Genomic DNA, 17,500 nt, shown 5'->3' on the forward strand with positions numbered 1-17,500 from the left:
TGCAAGCTTGTAGCGCGTCACTCGGTGCCGCGCTATGAGCTTGTAGATCTGCTATTTTTGAATAGCCAAAGACATCTTAAAAATGACACACAGATGCGTTCCCTTCCCGGTCTTAATGGGTTAAAGAGGTGAAAATAGGATGTGTTTCTAAGCACAAACTTAAACAAAGCAAAATGCATGAAGTCTGAGATCATCACTCCAAGACTGAAGGGAAGGAATATATATACGAGTTCACGAAGGTCGCAAAAATAAAGATAAATGTGAATACGAACAGCAAGGCTATGGCAATGGAGCTAATAAGAGACTGTTTTATCTTTTTTTTTTTTTTACAATTTAAATTGTAACCTTGAGCCCACAGCCAGCCACACAGGCTCCCAGTAGAATCATAATTCTGGCGGGGGGTTGGGGCGGGTATACGGGCACACGGGCCACAGCATTAGCTCTCTGAGTGAAATATATGGCGGCGACGCCTCTCGGCCCCATCCACAATCAATTGGATTCTTTTCCTTTAATATTTACTCGCGGCGATGAGATGCTCGTCTGCATGGTGATGAACAGTCTGCCACTGGCGTTTGAAGGTGACCTGTCAGTGAGTATGGACAAATCTCTCGCTCGCAGAAATGTAGAAAATAAATCATTAGGGGCAGGCAGGCAGACAGGGGCCCTCTCTCTCTCTCTCTCTCTCTCTCTCTCTCTCCTCTCTCTCTCTCTCTCTCTCTCTCTCTCCTCTCTCTCTCTCTCTCTCTCGCTCTCTCTCTCGCTCTCTCTCCCTCCCTCACTCACTCACTCTCCCTGGATTTAAATCAGCTCAGATTTATGATTTGAATTAATGCTTCGTTTGGTCAAAGGAATGGTCGCAGAGACAAATGATGTTTGGTACTGAAGCCATCCTAATATTGATTACTGGGTGTCGCAGCAATCTCTTGTTTATATCAAGCACTCTCCTGTGACAGGGTGGCCAGCCGGAGTCATCCTGATAATACGCTGGAGAAATATAGCCTGCTCCGCACCGCAGGGCCATGAAACACAGCTAGAAGCGAGCTGTCTCCTTCAAATAGCCCCAGGCTTACACTTATAGTTTTTTGTTTAGGAAAAAAAAGCATTTTAAAATTAGGAACTACAGTAGTTTAACACAAAATGAGATTGCAGAGCTGCGTCACATTACAATGCGCCTCCCACGGCCTTGCTTCCCTCCCACTATTTTGGTGTTTGAATGCCTAATATGTTCCGATCTCCAGGCCCATTATCCCTTAGGAATTCAGACGTGTAAATCACTTGACTGATATAGCAATGGCTGGGCAGGAGAAGAACTGTATATGGCTGCAGCCTTGTTGGGAATGAACTCACTGTTGTTCACAATGCTGTGGACGACTAACAAGGGAATGACTTCATGCTGTTTTTATAAAAAAAGAACCCAGAACACAGCTGCTCAGAGGAAATGGAGACATTCACTCTAGTTTTATAATGACATCCGGGTTGAACTCCCTCACACTGTAATGATAACACTTTTAACTAGTGCAAACCACATCTGTAACGTTGACAGGAATTTATAATCAGCCGGCTGCTGATACAAATACAAGAAGTATATAAATGTTTAATCACAAGTTTGTTTATTTTAAAAGGACCCCCATTAGCTGATGCCAATGGCACTAGCTATTCATCCTTGGTTCTGAAATCCCTTACATCATTCATGTACTGTAGGTCTGCAACTATTGATTATCTTCTTAGCGATTATTCTATCGATTACTTTGTCAATTTATAGAATAATTGAGAATTTATTTTATTTTATAACAAAAAAAATCGATTAACAACTTATCATTATTTTATACTTTGTTGCACAACAGTGTTATGCAAAACTTGTGAAAATAGCCGATCTAGAAGCGCACACCACTTCGCGATGCGACGCGTTGTGAGCTTCTAGATGGGCTATTACCACAACTTAGCAAAATGTCTAAACTTTTCCGCCTATAATGACATACTGTAAAGATTGATTATTATTTGATTATTATATTAAGTCATCAATTCTTTTTTTTAAATAATCGATTAAGTCAATTAGTTCAATTAACTGTTGCACCTCGACATTTATACATTAGGCCGATGCCCGTTGGGAATGCATGTCCATCCGGTTATGCAATACCCGTTATACCCGGAATACCTGTACTCGTCAGAGTACTCAGTGCAGTACGCATTATCATAGTACTTGGAGGCCAGTCAGTACTATGACGTCACATTGATTACATCGGGGATCTCCATATACGGGCATGATGGGACACAGACAGACAGACAGACAGATATGGAGATTTGCAGATTTATAGATATAGTTCCAGACAACCGCTGATCTGACCGGCTTTCCACGCCAGACATCACTCCCTCTTGTCCTCGGCGGTACACAGTACACACGGAAAGTTTGATGTCGATCGGCTAGACGTTATCGAGATAATGGGGGGGAAACACAGACAGGCGCACACTCGCTCACAGAGATTCCATGCATGTATAGATAGATGTACAATATACAGTACATCATTGAACATAAAAGTAAAACAATAAAGTATTACATTCTGTACATCATCTTAACCCATTAAGACAGGGAACACATCTGTGTAACCACTTAAAACATTATTTTATACTTTTGCTATTCAAAAATAGTAGATATACAAGCTCATAGCGCGGCACCGAGTGCCGCGCTATGAGCTTGTAGATCTGCTATTTTTGAAAAAATCATGAAAATGTGTGCAAATCTTTGAATATATATATATTTTTAATGCGAACATTTGTAACTGAAATCTTTGCTTCTGGGGGTCCCTGGAACTACATATTTTGAGATGGGGGTCCACGGCCAAATACATATCATTTTGGGGGTCCTTGACATGAAAAGGTTTTGGGACCACTGATATTATAGCAACATAAGTGTTTCAGAAAACTGTTAGGATTTAGAAGACATTTACAGAATCGGCCTCGGGTCTAAATGGGTTAAAATTAGTCTTGTGGACCATCGCCGGGGGAACAAGAACACATTTTAGAAGACATTTTACATGACCAGAAAAGCAACCCCTGTGTACCACATGGAGCCACTGAAAAGATTCTCCTCAGCTAAAATACAGGTGCTTCATCTCGACGCGCATCTGAGGCAGATCTTCCATTGTGAGCAGCTTCAAGCGGAGCGAGACGGAGGCAAGAACTGAAGGACACTCTGTTCTGTTTGTAGAGTTGGATTGCCCACCGTTGTCTTTGTGTTGATGTAAATTGAACGGGCTAATGTTTCTCCCCCACATTAAATATTCATCACAATTAGACCTTCCTGTTTGCATCAGTGTTATTAATTATGAGGAAAAACAGCCAGTTGAATTCTCAGCCAAGACAACCAAACATCCTGAGTGAGAGCACAGGAGGGAAAACGAATATATATTTGTGTGTGTGTGTGTGTGTGTGTGTGTGTGTGTGTGTGTGTGTGTGTGTGTGTGTGTGTGTGTGTGTGTGTGTGTGTGTGTGTGTGTGTGTGTGTGTGTGTGTGTGTGTGTGTGTGTGTGTGTGTGTGTGTGTGTGTGTGTGTGAGATGGATTGAGAATAAGAGAGACAGGTGGTGGAAATGAAGGGAGTGAGACAGATAGAAAAGGGAGAGGAGAGGGAAATGGGAATGGGGGCTTCGCTTTCTTTGATTTTCCCTCCCACTCTTTAGAGGAGGAGTAGGAGGAGGAGGAGGAGAATGCGGGTGGTGGTGGTGGGGGTGCAGAGGGAGTGCTCTCCGTGCACAATGTGGATTGTTCCTGTGCCTCACAGGAAATGCCACAATTACAGATCACAGACCAAGCAAAACACGTGTGGCGCGGGGCCTTGAGGGGGATAAACAGACCGCCATGCCCTCCCAACGCATTGACCCCAGCCACAACCTTCATTACCGGGAGAGAAAATATTGTCAGCTGCCCACTAACAAAACACCTGCCAATTTTAAGAGAAGGGATTGCTTTCTTCAGAAAAAAACAAACAAGCAAACGGTTGAGACCTTGAGGAAGGAGGAGAGAAAGAATGCACTCTCTCTCTCTCTCTCTCTCTCTCTCTCTCTCTCTCTCTCTCTCTCTCTCTCTCTCTCTCTCTCTCTCTCTGTGTGTGTTTGGCCACTGGGTGCTGCCCTGCCACTCATATGACTCCTGTCTGCAGCATCTCTAATGGAGCTGAAATCCTGTCTGTAATTAGATATGGGAATTCCACTGTCATCAGCCAGATGATGCCACGACGCCCGTCGACCAAACCGCCCGGCATTGGGAAAACATACTTTGCCAAAAGCTGGACAGAAGAAACACATGACGTGCTCATGGAGGGCCGCCGTTGGTCATTGTTTTGTGTCTGTTTATTTACCTCCATTTCAACACCCCCTCCCGCCCCCTGCCTCCACCAGCCGATACCACAACAAAGCGCCATAGAAGGCGCTGGAGTTTAGTGTCTACTGTACTGTACCGCCCCGTTGCAACACTTTGAGCCCATCAGCCCAAAGCCCCGTCTCGCGGTCCGGGCTTCGGTCCAGGCTCTCTCCATGCACCCCCTACGGCGAGAGGGGGGCCGGCGAGCCACATGCTAGGCTGTGGCTGGATGGGTGCTGACAGCTACCTGGAGCTTTGCCTGACTGAGAGCTGAGAGCAGAGGTTCCGGTGGGGAGATGATGAGGAGGCATCATCCTCTCTTCCCAGGGTCACCAGGCTAATTCCTATGGGCCCCCATGTTATTTGCATGTGTGTGTGTGTGTGTGTGTGTGTGTGTGTGTGCGTGCGTGTGAAAGAGAGTGAGAGAAAGTGGGGGCCTTGGCCCCTGAGAGCGCTCTGTGAGGAGACCACAGCTGTACGCTCCCAGCAGCTAATTGGTCCTTATCTAGCTGTCCCATTCATCTTCATTTTTTACCAATTACTGAGCATTATCTGTGTTCTCAGTTGGGTATGGGACTTAATCCTTTTTGGTTAAGCTGGTGCTACAGCTTGCAAATTTCAAAACGGAAGAGAGAGGAGGAGAACGAAAGAAGGGAAAGGTGGAGCAAAAGTGTGTGTGTGTGTGTGTGTGTGTGTGTGTGTGTGTGTGTGTGTGTGTGTGTGTGTGTGTGTGTGTGTGTGTGTGTGTGTGTGTGTGTGTGTGTGTGTGTGTGTGTGTGTGTGTGTGTGTGTGTGTGTGTGTGTGTGTGTGGGGTGGGGGGGGGGCAGAGATCAACAAAAGTCACAGCATAATCTTTTTTTTTTTGCAAACTTCCCATCATTCCTCACTGGCAGCAAGGAATCAATGAACAATGACATCACATGAAGGAGGGAGAAAAAAATGGCGGAAATCAATTATTGGCGTTATAATTCAAGTCCTTGTTTGCAAACGTAGCAGCCTCATTGATTAAGCTGTTCTTGTTGCACTCACCATTATTGACTTGTTAAAACCATATTTTCTCATCATCAGTGGTTTCACGTTTGCGGTCACAAAAGATAACAATGCTTTAAAGGGCCTCATTAATTATTCAAGATGTATTCATTTTAAAGCACACGAGTCCAAATCGTCCTGTTTACTCTGCAAACAATGCAAGCCAGGAGTACATTGCTCATCCAGAAGGTACATCAAGACACTGCAATCTGGGGCAGTTAGCCTTAATTTTCCGAGATCAATGCATAACTAGGCTCCTCTCTATATGGGGTCCGTGCTTGGCCATGCTGCAGAGCTGAGTGGAGTCGGCCTGGAGACCACGTGCTAATTACTGGGAGTGTTTACAGCTCTGTTGGATAGCATTTCTACCAGTTTAGATTATATATCAGGAAACAGGGCCTGGTGAGTCGATGCGGTCAGCAGCACAGGCCGGTAACTAGTCTAACATCAACATGACGCAGTATGGATGAACAAATTACTAAAGACAAATAAAGAATACACATGTACTCATCAGTTAAAGGACAAATAAAGTGATCTCCGGTAAGAAGTCAGATTTATTCTTATTGTGCACCAGTGTCGCATATGGGAAATAACATGTTACGACGTGTTATGAAGCCTATAGATCGTCTATTTCCGGTGCGTGACACCAACTGTAAAATGAAGCTTAAACGTGACAGCCGTACACGTACACGCATGCACTTTAAAAATGGCCATGCATGCCCCATGGATGTGCAGACACGACACGTAGAGACAGCACTCCTGCTCTTTGATAGGGATCTGTTTGGTCACACTCTCTGCGCCAGCTGTCAGCCCGGCTCCACTGCTGCGATTTAATTAGTCTGTTTATGTCCTTTCTAATAATAAAGCTCTCTGGGTAGAAGGACACATCCAACCAGCTAGCTACACCCTCGCCCCACCATGCTCGCTGCTCCAGTGCTGGTGGCCTAGCGTGGCTAAATGTGGGACATGATGGAAGATGGTGGCTACTTCCTGCTCCTCTAGACAGAACAATGGCCCTCAGGCTCAGATCTAGTATCACCCCCTTCCCTACTCCTCCTCCTCTTCTTCCCCAATCCTAACCTTAACCATTAGGGGATAAAGCGCATACTGACCTGATATGAGTGTCTAGGGGCAACTTCATCCATCTTCCTCTCTGGCTCTCTTGTGGGAGCCTTTGTCAGCGGAGGCTCTGGAGAGAGACTAGATTGTAGCCATAGGCTGCATAATATTCAGTCTGCAAGCACATCATTGCAGCTCTTTCAACCAGACAATTTTTTTTTTAAATCTGATCTGATTTACGGCGATTACAATGTAGTTTTTGGGGATTTCTTTCTTTTTTTCCCCACAACTCCAAAATGTTTTGGGTAGCAGAAGATCTCAGTAAGCCATTTGCAGAGAGAGGGAGAGAGAGAGAGAGAAAAGGTGGAACAATAATGGCCGGTATTAAGTGAGATAGACATGCGAGTGGCAGAGCAGACAAAGACAGACAGACAGCCTTCCAGCCTGTGCGGAGAGAGCTTGATGGGTCTCTGTCTCTCTCCTGGGCATTGGCCCTCACCATCTCTCTATTAGTCTGCCAGGCTCATGGGAGCCAGGTGACAGATAAGTGCAGCACGACACACACATTTTAATAGACATTTCAAAAGATAAACCTGATAATCGTTTCTGCTTTTAATGAAGTCTAATGCCCTCGTTCTAATTCCAGTTGTGTCGGCTGTTAAGCATCAGCGTAAAACATTTGAATATGCATGATTGGAGAAAATGTGCGATGTCCTGGTGTTGTATACAAAATACACAAATGCAGACAACTGCTGAAATAGATTACAATAACAAGGGGAATTGGTTAAGCATTATTTCCATAATGATCCATTTCAAGTTCATCATCGTTGAGCGGCAGTGGAGTTCTGGCGTTATCTAGACTGAGACAGAGAGAAAGACAGGCACGCTAGACCACATATTCTCAAACTTTGACATGACAAGGACCCCAAAATAAAAGAACAAAAATAGCGGGGGGAAAAGCGTATCTACAAGCTCATAACGCATTCAAAACTATTTGAACAAAACTAAATAAAGGTAATTACATGCCCAAAATAGGGATGCCAGCTTGAACGTGATTAAACTGCCACAATAATCTTATGCATTGAATTTGAATTGAAATAATGTGTATATATGTGTACAGTATGTATGTGTGTGTGTGTGTATACATATATATATATATATATATATATATATATATATATATATATATATATATATATATATATATATATATATAGTTCCCCTGGGGGCACAGCCCCCATTTTGAAAACCTGTGCGCTAGACAAACCTCATGTCATGCAAATATTTGTTTGACTGTCTCTTGTGGTTAGTTCACAATAGCAGGAGCAGAGCTATAAAAAACAACTGACCAGTGGAGTTGTCATCCCTCATCAACGTGAGGCCTCATTCTCCATTAATTGGATAGATTAATTTGGAGCGCTTTGATGTGGGGGTGATGCATGCGTTTGTCTGTCCCCTCCTCACTAGTCTCTGTCAGGTTGAATTTAGCAGGGAAGGGGGCCGGGAAGGGGCTGACCTTTGAAAGTGAAGAGATCAACACAATTTGAAAAGACAATGTCACTTGGTGTAAATGTGATACGTGTAATAAATGACATTCAACCTTTCAGTGATGATGAGCTTTCGCAGGTTCGGGTAATGTGAAATATGCACAGGCGTGTAATTGCATCGAAATGCTCGGCGCATTTTACGTTTACAGCTAAGATTGTGCGGCATCAGTGTTAGCATATCACAGGGCTCTCATTTGACTATGATTATGTCTAAGAGGATACATTAGCATGGAGTAATAACATTACTGTGTACATAATAACTGTAATGAAGCTACAACAACGACAGCAAATGACGATCTCCGTTCAAATGTCCTGTAGCAATCAGGGTGAAAATCGAAGGCATTCGTGTGATAGAAACAGTTGGGTCTGTTCCATCGGAGCACTCCTGTTTGCTGCCTGGTCCTGAAGGTGTTCCTACTCAATTATGATATGGGAGCTATAGAGCTATCACGCCATACTGAGCCCAGACATCTTCACAATCGCACAGCTTCTCCGTGGGGACCAAGATAAAGAGAGAGCAAGTTTAAACAATGTTAAAGAATTTCACAATCTCAGCATGTCCTTCACAGGACGAACAAACAGAGGAAGGCGTGCCTTTTCAGTTTGTGTTTAGAAATACTAGCGCCGACAAAAAACGACTTTCTGTCAGTAAAGAACAAAAAACTTTCTGTCAGTAAAGAACAAAAAACGACTAACTGTCAGTAAATTGGTCTCTGTGTGTGAACATATTGACATGCTCTAAAACACATTGATTAAATGATGTAAAATTCACAGCCTACAGTAAACTACATCATATGGTCAGCACTGAAATCATTAGCGATGCCACTGTAAACTATATGCCGGGCGTGCTTCTTATTTCCCCTCATGATGCGATTTGTAATGGAGGCAGAGAGGGGACAGGAGGCAGTGATGCTAATTTTGTAATTAAAACGGATGATCTGATGACCACATGCAAGCTGATCCCCCCCACCCCACACACACATACACACACACACGCCAAAGTGATATGACGGCAGAGTGGGCTGTGATTGATAACGCTCGTCAATATATTTCATTTCAGGAGCCTGAGTCAAATGACAACTGGTTGTCATTGACTGAAAGCAATCTTTTTAAAAGGGGAGCCTTTGCTAAGTATCAGATGAAAATGATTCCTCTGTCTGGTTGGGTGTCACTGCCTGTAGGAGCTTTATTGATTGGGCTTGAATATATTGCACCCGCAGTAGTAACAGCTGCTAGTAATGTCTCTGCTCTCCTTCTGCTCTCTCTTCTCCTGCCCACAGCACTTTCTGTGCCGCAGTTTATTGTTAGTGATCTGTTGCGGGTGTGTGTGCATGTGTCTATGCTCGTCGTGCACACACACTCTTTATGTGTATGTCTACTTATTGAGAGAGTGATGTGCGACAAATGCAAAGTGAGCCCGGTTCCGACCCAGATTAGAATGAACACAGTGTGCTAATGTGTCCTGAAGGCTTGGCCATCCCGTCTATCCCCATCCATGTGGATGATTGTGTTAACTAAAACCACTGTTGTGTCCCCGCGCTATATGCTCTGTGTTATCAAGCACAAGGATGTTGGCATGGACTGGTAAAGGTCATTTACTGTAATGAGATTTGCCACATGCAAGCATATGGCTTGATTATTGCCCTGTTCGTTAACATTTTCAGGAAAAAGACAAATGGACAGCTGAAATGGGGTGAGGTGGTGGGGGTGGGGTTACAGTAAAATGCACTTAGCATTTCTCCTCAAAGGGAGGATGAGCATTTTCACAAGGTATCTTGTCACTCATGATTGATCTCTCAATTTTCTTAAGGAATACACACCATTAGAGCTGCGGATTCAAATTATCCAATAAAGTTGTCTGTCTTAGATTTTATATACTTAAAGGACAAACACCTCTGTCTCCTTGGTAATTCCTACCACATGTTACATTCCAGTGGTTTTGGGGGGAAAGAGGAAAGCAATTATGCTACTCCATCAAACCAGAACAGTTTTTCTTAGATTTCTCTTACATTACACGAAGATACATAACATTAAATGGTAAATAAAATGGTGCATTTATATAGCGCCTTTATCCAACACCTTTACAGTGTGCATGACAAAAAATCAGAAAACATGCACAGCATCAACCTGCTCATCGGGAGCAGATAGGTGTTCAGTGTCTTGCTCAAGGACACTTCGGCACTAACACAGGGGAAGCCTGGGATCGAACTGGGAACTGGGTTTCCCAAGTGGCCGCTATACCTCCTGAGCCACTGCCGCCCCACATTATTTTACATCAATGTTTCCCAAACAGTCGGTTAGTTTTTAACAAAATGAACTAATCATTTCCATAAAAAAAAAAGAAGTTTAAGAAGTAGTGCAAATAGCAGATCTACAAGCTCACAGCTTGTAGCTCTGTTATTTTCACTAGTTTGGGTCCCGGGCAAATGTCTAATTTCTCTTTTGGGTCTTGAGCACTGTTTTACATGATGCGTCTCGGCATGGTCTTCATGGCCCACCTGAATGGTTGGAAAGTATGTGCGTGTATATCTCATCATGGCATGGTACATTTGCATGTTCTGTTTGTTGATGTGAATTAGTTCCTAATGTGTCCGATCGCTGTGGCTTTTGGAATGTTGTGCATTATTGTCTACATGTGTTTCCGTGTCTGGTCTGGCTCGCCATGTGCGCTCGTACCTATACACAATTATCTCGCATCGGTGTCTCAGTGTGTATCCACATGTTTTCATGTTTACCTCTTCTCGTTAGTGTGTGAGATGTATTTATGTGCTTCGCCTGTCCGCTTGCTGTGTGTGTGTGTGTGTGTGTGTGTGTGTGTGTGTGTGTGTGTGTGTGTGTGTGTGTGTGCGTGTGCGTGTGTGTGTGTGTGTACGTGTGTGTGTACGTGAGTATATGGCAGGTATTTAACAAAGGCAAGATGTTTGCTTTATTATCAACATTAACTGTGTAAACAGAAAAAGGCTTCAAAGTTTCACTCAATGACACTGAGGGGCTGTGGGTGGCTACATCAAAGCCCACTACCTTCCTCTCTCCCCCTTAATGAGAAACAGGTCTCACCAGCCTTGACTGAGCCTGCCATCTGTGTGTGTGTGTGTGTGTGTGTGTGTGTGTGTGTGTGTGAGTGTGCGTGTGTGCGCATGTATGTGCATGTGCACATACTTGTATTTCCGTCTGTATGTATGTATGTTTATGTCTGGGTGTGTGTTGGTGTGTATGCCTACATCTGTCTATACTGTATTATGTATGTGCATGCGTGTGCGAGCGCTTGTGTGTGTGTACAGTACGTGTGTGTGTGTGTGTGCAGGTTTATGCGGCATAAAGCACCGCCACCATGCCAGGCAACATGTTTATGGAGGCTGTGTCTTATGTTTGATCTAACGGCTATTATGCTCCTTCCATCTCACATGGTGGCGTTGTTGATTTCTAAGGAGATTAGCAGTTATAGTAAAGATGAATGGCTGATTAATGCTACAGAGAGACCCCTACATGTCTCGCCGCATGACAGACACTTTTTCACGAGCCATTCATTTCCTTTTGGGATCAGGGCGCAAATCCCTGACACGACCACAACAAAGAACCCACTCTGTGACCATGTGTGGCGTGCTCTCGCCATCTCACCTTTGTTGCAGGAATACCCACACGACATGGGGGAATTTTTACAAGCGCAATTAGGAAGGAAAACTGAGATTGTTTCGCAACAGCGGACAGCACATGTACCTTACAGTGAGTCAGTCCATTTAGCTAACTGCTTGACATGAATGGTCCAGTTCAGTTTGACAGATCAGAAGAGAGAGAGAAGAAAGAAAAAAAACATTCCACGCCACGAAAACAAAAGGCTTAGTGCGGAGCAAATCAACCCTTTGTCTTGTTCAATTCGAATCAAAGGATAACCAGGAATGTTTGTTTGACAACAGCATTTACCATGCATTGTTCTGAAGCCCAGAGCCTCCCAAACAAAGACAGATAGGCTTTAAACAAGTCATTTAATTAGCACCGGATCCCCAGCTTTGGCTGCGCCAACCAATTATACATTCCTGAAGCATGTGCAGGTCCTATTTCACATCCTCTCCAGCCCTGTCTCTTACAGTACATCTCTCCCCTTTCCATTTAAGAGAAGGTAAATAGCCCAGACAGACAGCTTCATTAGCCAGCGTCTGAAGAGCGCGGGGCCGATTGTCGCTTAAATAGTGCGCTTTTACTGCAGGCCCAGCCGGCGACCTCCGATCAATTACAGCTGACATTATTGTTTGTCGAGAGCTTTTTTTTCCTGGACAGAGGGAGTAAAAAACGAGATCAGGCTTGAGCTTTGGCTGGAAATGTAATCTTCCCCCCTCTCTTTGGTTCTTTCGCTCCACAAACAATAAATCATTCAGTTGAGGAGATAATAAAGTGCCAAGTAGGAGCTAGTTTAATTTTTGTCAGGGGAAATCTGTCCACAACAGAGTTAAGGAGAAGGGGCCGGCCGCTAGCTCAACACCACTCTCAGTGACAAAGGCTTAGTTTCTTATTCCCGTGGAAAGAAAGCCCTCCGTAGGAATAGATGGCCAGCGAGGGCTGGACTCCTGTTGGCCTAAGGATTACTGACAGCTCAGCCCACTGCAGATTATAATAATAATATTTCATTTGCAAAATGATTGCCCTATTTCTAATAACTTTCTAATTTTAACCACTTAAACCCTAGCTTAGTTGCATGTCAAATAGCAAAAAAAAAATGCTGATCTACAAGCTTACAATGTTTGTAGATCTGCTATTTTCACAGTGTGCTCATCTATTTTCGGGACTCTATACAGTATTTCATGTGGTTAACACATTCATCATGCAATCTTTTTTTAGTGATTATTTTACGAATTAGAACTACAGGCAATCTTTTTTTTTCTTTTTTCCAGCTTTATGTCGATGATGTAACAGCTTTTTAATCATGTTGTTACCAAGGGCTGTTTTAATTCATTCAATTCATCCTCCATGATTTGGATCTTTGCTTATCCATGCATGAACTCCCAGGCACCACACAGCATAATAGCTGAGCTGTTTATATTGGTATTAAGTGATTTGTAGCTTTAATGACGGTAAATAGGAGTTCACCTTTGCTGGTCCCTCAGGCTTACTCCAGGTAAATTACTCCAAATGCATTGTTTATGCCCTTCAGGAGAAACGCGGCTGCATAGAAATGGAACTCTCGCCTGATCCAAGCTTCTTTGTTTTGTAGAAAAACTGCAACTGATGAATGTGTTCACTGTAATATCTTAGAATATTTTAAGTGACCATTGTGTAGAGTTAAACTAATGCTTATATTTAATTGCTGTTCTTGAAAAATATGGCATTTTTGTATATGTTTCCGCTAAATATTACTAAATGAACATTTTTATTCAGTGAAAATGAGATTTTTTTGTGTAATCTCAATTTAATCTCTATAATAATTAATATAAGCAAGAAATATAAATACAAAAATAAACATTGCAGTGCTGTCTCAGAACACCGTCAGGCTCTCAGTCTCAAGCATTACGTCAAACATCATGTACTTCTCTGATATTCAAATTCACTTTCGTAGAGAGATTACAAGCAAGCATGGAACCTTTCAGCCCCACAGCTCACCGGCATCAGTCCATCACGTGTCAGCATTTTCAAAGTAGGCTGCCGCAAATACATACAGTAGAGTAGTACATACACATGTTCCTGGGTACATGAATTATTCTTACAAGGAATGACTGTACAAAATAAGCAGGAAGGATTTATGACTAGATTGACCTAACCTAAAAATGTAGGTAAGCAATGTAAAGTTTCATTAAATTACACTTTACTTTGCTAGTGTAAATTGGCATATACAAAGAGCTGAGGGGATAACGTCTGGTTTTGTCTGACCAGCCATCCAAATGGGCAATGAATCAAAAAGCTTCCTTAAGTAATCCACCTTTCTTGTACATGAGGATAGCATTTACCCTGCCCTCAACTTACTGTACTCTGTTCACACACTTGCAGGTTGCCGGAAAAGTCCAAAGTAGTGACTGACAGCTTAGAGAGGCCAAAGGAGAGAAACACATTCAAATTATATTAGCATTTTCATATGAAATTATTGACAATGCATGACAAATAATGTATAACAAATAATGAATACCTTGTGAGCTGCCTATTTTCCTAGGATAGACTGAATGGGAAGAAAACACAAGCAAGTGAAATAGTGAAATGTAAAACACTTGGTCATATTTGCAGCAAGACAAGACGCCCTGAATACAACCAATCTCACTCCACCTGGTGCCTTTCACATCCACATAAAGGGATTCGGTGGAGCCTTGTTGGCCAATGGCACATTCCCCTACAGTGGTCTGAATGGGCCTTTATGGAGGAAACATCGCTTTAGGGTAGGGGGACATGAAAGGGGGCGGACAGACACTGAGAGTGAGACTAATACCCCCCGGAGTGAATAGACGTTCACTGTGTCGCCACCAGGCAGTCAGCCTTTAAGGTGGAGATGTATCACAGAGACACAGACGCCTGGCACTGACACACATCATTCACAAAGCTGTGCTATTCTGTTTGTCTCTCTGTCTCAGTTTGTCCATTTCCTTGAAATTGTGCCTGTGTAAGTATGTGAGTGTGTGTTTTTATGTATTTGTACACACCCATTCATGTATGTATGTGGCTGTGCTTGAATGAGTGCATGTATTTACCTCAAAGGCAGGATAAGTCTCTTCACCCTGGCCCTTGAGTGTCTTTGAAAGGTAGATGGGTAGTCCAGCCCTCTCCATGTTGTCCTACTGTAAGTACCCCCACAATCAGGCCCTCTGTGGTGGTTTTTAATTGAGCTTAGCCTGCTGAGTGGTAATTGATTCAGACGGAGCTCCAGGAGAGGCGCTGATACAAGGTGCTCGCCTAGCTTCCGCCTTTCTTTAATCTTCCTGGCTTTATATTGTTTGGGAATACTCGCCACTGTGAAACTGCATGCCATCTTTCTTATGGAAATCAATGTTTCTTTTGGATGGGGAGGAATGACAGAGAGGAGTACCTCTCATGTCCTTTCATTTCCAACCAGTGTCCTTCTCTTTTGACTGAGGCTTCGTCATGCAGATCTCCTTGCCCTTTGGGTACTGATGTTTTGTTAGAAAAAGGAGCGCAGAGTTGTTTTGTAGACCAGCTTTCTGTAGCGCTGGGGCTTTTTTTCTTTCTTCCCCCGTCTCTTTCTTTCACGCAGCTCTTTACCTTGAACTGGCCTGCCAAGAAAGGAAGGGGGAAAAAAATACACACAAAAAACGGAATGAAGAATCAACTCAATCAGATCCAATAGTGTCTATGAGGTTTTCTTTAAAGCACTCGAGGAAAAGCATCTGAGTGGTGAAGGAACGAGACCAAACTGTTCCCAGTCACTTTTGATCCTGCCAGTTCAAAGTCCCCACAGAGCGGGGGGAAGGGGTGGGGAGGGGGTCTGTGGTTGGGGGGCTACAGACACCTAGCTTTGACCTTCTGTGTGCGCTCTCATGTCCTTTGAAAAGTTGGCCTGTTTTCATTAAGTCATTCGGAGGCAGTGCAGTGCAGTGCGACAGTACGACTAACTAGTACCCCCTATGGTATCTTTATTGGACATTCTTTACGTTTTTTGGGCCACTAATGCCTCCAATTTTCCCAATTAGATGTCTGCCCGAGTACAGCAATTCAATAATTTAAAACATTTGTATGATGCCTCTGATGTTGTAATGAAATCATTTGTGTGCATTCAAAGAAGAAATAAATGAAAATCCAGTTATTATAATGGTTGCAAGGAACTCTAATCTTTTCTCTCTCCCTCTCTCTTGTTCTCTCTTTATCTCTCTCTGTCTCTCTCTCTCTTTGGTCCTGAATATAGGCTGGCTATAATTAGCCTAAAGTCATTGCTTGTTTGTCATTAGCACATTTAACTAGTCATTTGGGTAATGGCTTTTAAGATTGCCTTATTTTTTACAGAGATATTTCTATATGTAAATATTGAGTCAATTTCCATAATGTGCCCTTTTTATTCCTCGTAGAATAATTGATGCATCTTTATAGCTGTGTAAACTTTGGTCTTTGAATGACTGTGTATATAGTTTCCATCCCCATTGTCTTTATTATTTCTGCAGTTGTAGCTATTATTAACATAAGTTGTAAAACATTTATTTACATTATGTGAGCATGGGGAGAAATAATTAGATATAATTATTCCAAAAATGACACTATAATGCCTTGGATTTATTATTGAACACCAAGATCCCAATGGTGGGAATTCCAGCCTGGTGGGTGTGCATTGCAATAAAGACAAGGCTGCTGTTCAGCTGTGTGTATTTCCCGTGTGAATGTTAAACTCATTGAATGCATCGTTGAATAACCAGCGACCTCTTCCTGTGTCTCAGGCCTGGAACTCCCCTTCATGATGATGCCACACCCCCTGATCCCTGTCAGCCTGCCCCCTGCCTCTGTCACCATGGCGATGAGCCAGATGAATCATCTCAGCACCATTGCCAATATGGCGGCCGCGGCGCAGAGCCAGAACCTCAGCCTGCCCTCCAGAATGGTCACCTCTGTTATAAAGGTATATACACCAATAAAGACAGGAACCTCTTCCTTGAGGGAAGAGAACAAGTGGTTGACATCAATGGAGCCATGTCCTCGTCCCTTCCAGTGAACTGCGGGGTTCCCCAAGGAAGCATACTAGGGACGTTACTGTTCCTTATATACATTAACGACATGAATGCTGCCTGTAACTGCAAATTGTTCTTGTTCGCTGACGACTCAGCACTCATTTTCTCGGGCGAGGACAAAATGCAGTTTGAGGAAGCGCTCAGTTCAGAACTCCACAAAATCCGTACTTGGCTTTCCGATAACAAACTGTCACTACACCGTGGTAAAACAGAATCCATTATTTTTTTGTCCAAACATTCCCTCAGTAAGGTCAGAGTTGATGACATAGTAATCTTTAGCAAAGAAGAGGTTAGCTATTTGGGCTTTATCCTTGACAACAAACTGACAGGTGAAAGCGTGGCATCAACGGTGATCAAAAAAGATTTTTCGACAGAATTTCCTCTTTTGTCAATAAAAGTGCTCTCAGGACTCTTGCCTGAGCCCTCATTCAATGCCACCTTGACTATGCTTGCACAACTTGGTTCTCCAACATCTCAATGTCACTAAAGACTAAGCTTCAAACCTCCCAAAACAAACTGATTCGACTACTTCTTGAACTGGGGCCCATGACCCACCCTTTTCCAACACATTTTGCTAGCCTAGGATGGCTCAGGGTAGAAGACATAGCAATTAAAAATGGGATTGGCTTTCAAAATAATCAATGGGACTTTGCCCTCAATGCCCTCAATACCCACATATCTGACTAAATACCCCCAAAAAAGTGAGTGACACCCACAGCCACAATACTGCAGGGAGCGATAACAATGATCTGGTAACACCCACCTATAGAACAAACATGGGTAAATTCTCTTTCTACAGCACTGCCACCAAAGTGTGGAATGCCCTGACCACATCCCTTAAAACATTTGGATCACTTTAAAACA

General features: G+C 43.3%; 1 protein-coding gene across 11 annotated transcripts in view; it reads left to right on the forward strand.

Annotated features, from left to right (window-relative positions):
- The window catches only part of dachd (dachshund d), a 133,441-nt gene that overhangs the window by 85,955 nt on the left and 29,986 nt on the right, over positions 1–17,500 (forward strand). For 7 of the 11 annotated variants that reach the window (XM_080412553.1, XM_080412544.1, XM_080412547.1 and 4 more), the window contains one exon: positions 16,349–16,526. In XM_080412553.1, coding sequence (XP_080268679.1) covers positions 16,349–16,526 — 178 coding nt within the window. Of the gene's footprint in view, positions 1–16,348; positions 16,528–17,500 lie in introns of all 11 variants that reach the window. The other 4 variants (XM_080412554.1, XM_080412548.1, XM_080412545.1 and 1 more) reach the window with 1 other exon arrangement.

This window comes from Gymnoscopelus braueri (genome assembly GCF_963280865.1).
Source record: "Gymnoscopelus braueri genome assembly, chromosome: 18".
Taxonomy (NCBI): Eukaryota; Metazoa; Chordata; class Actinopteri; order Myctophiformes; family Myctophidae; genus Gymnoscopelus; species Gymnoscopelus braueri.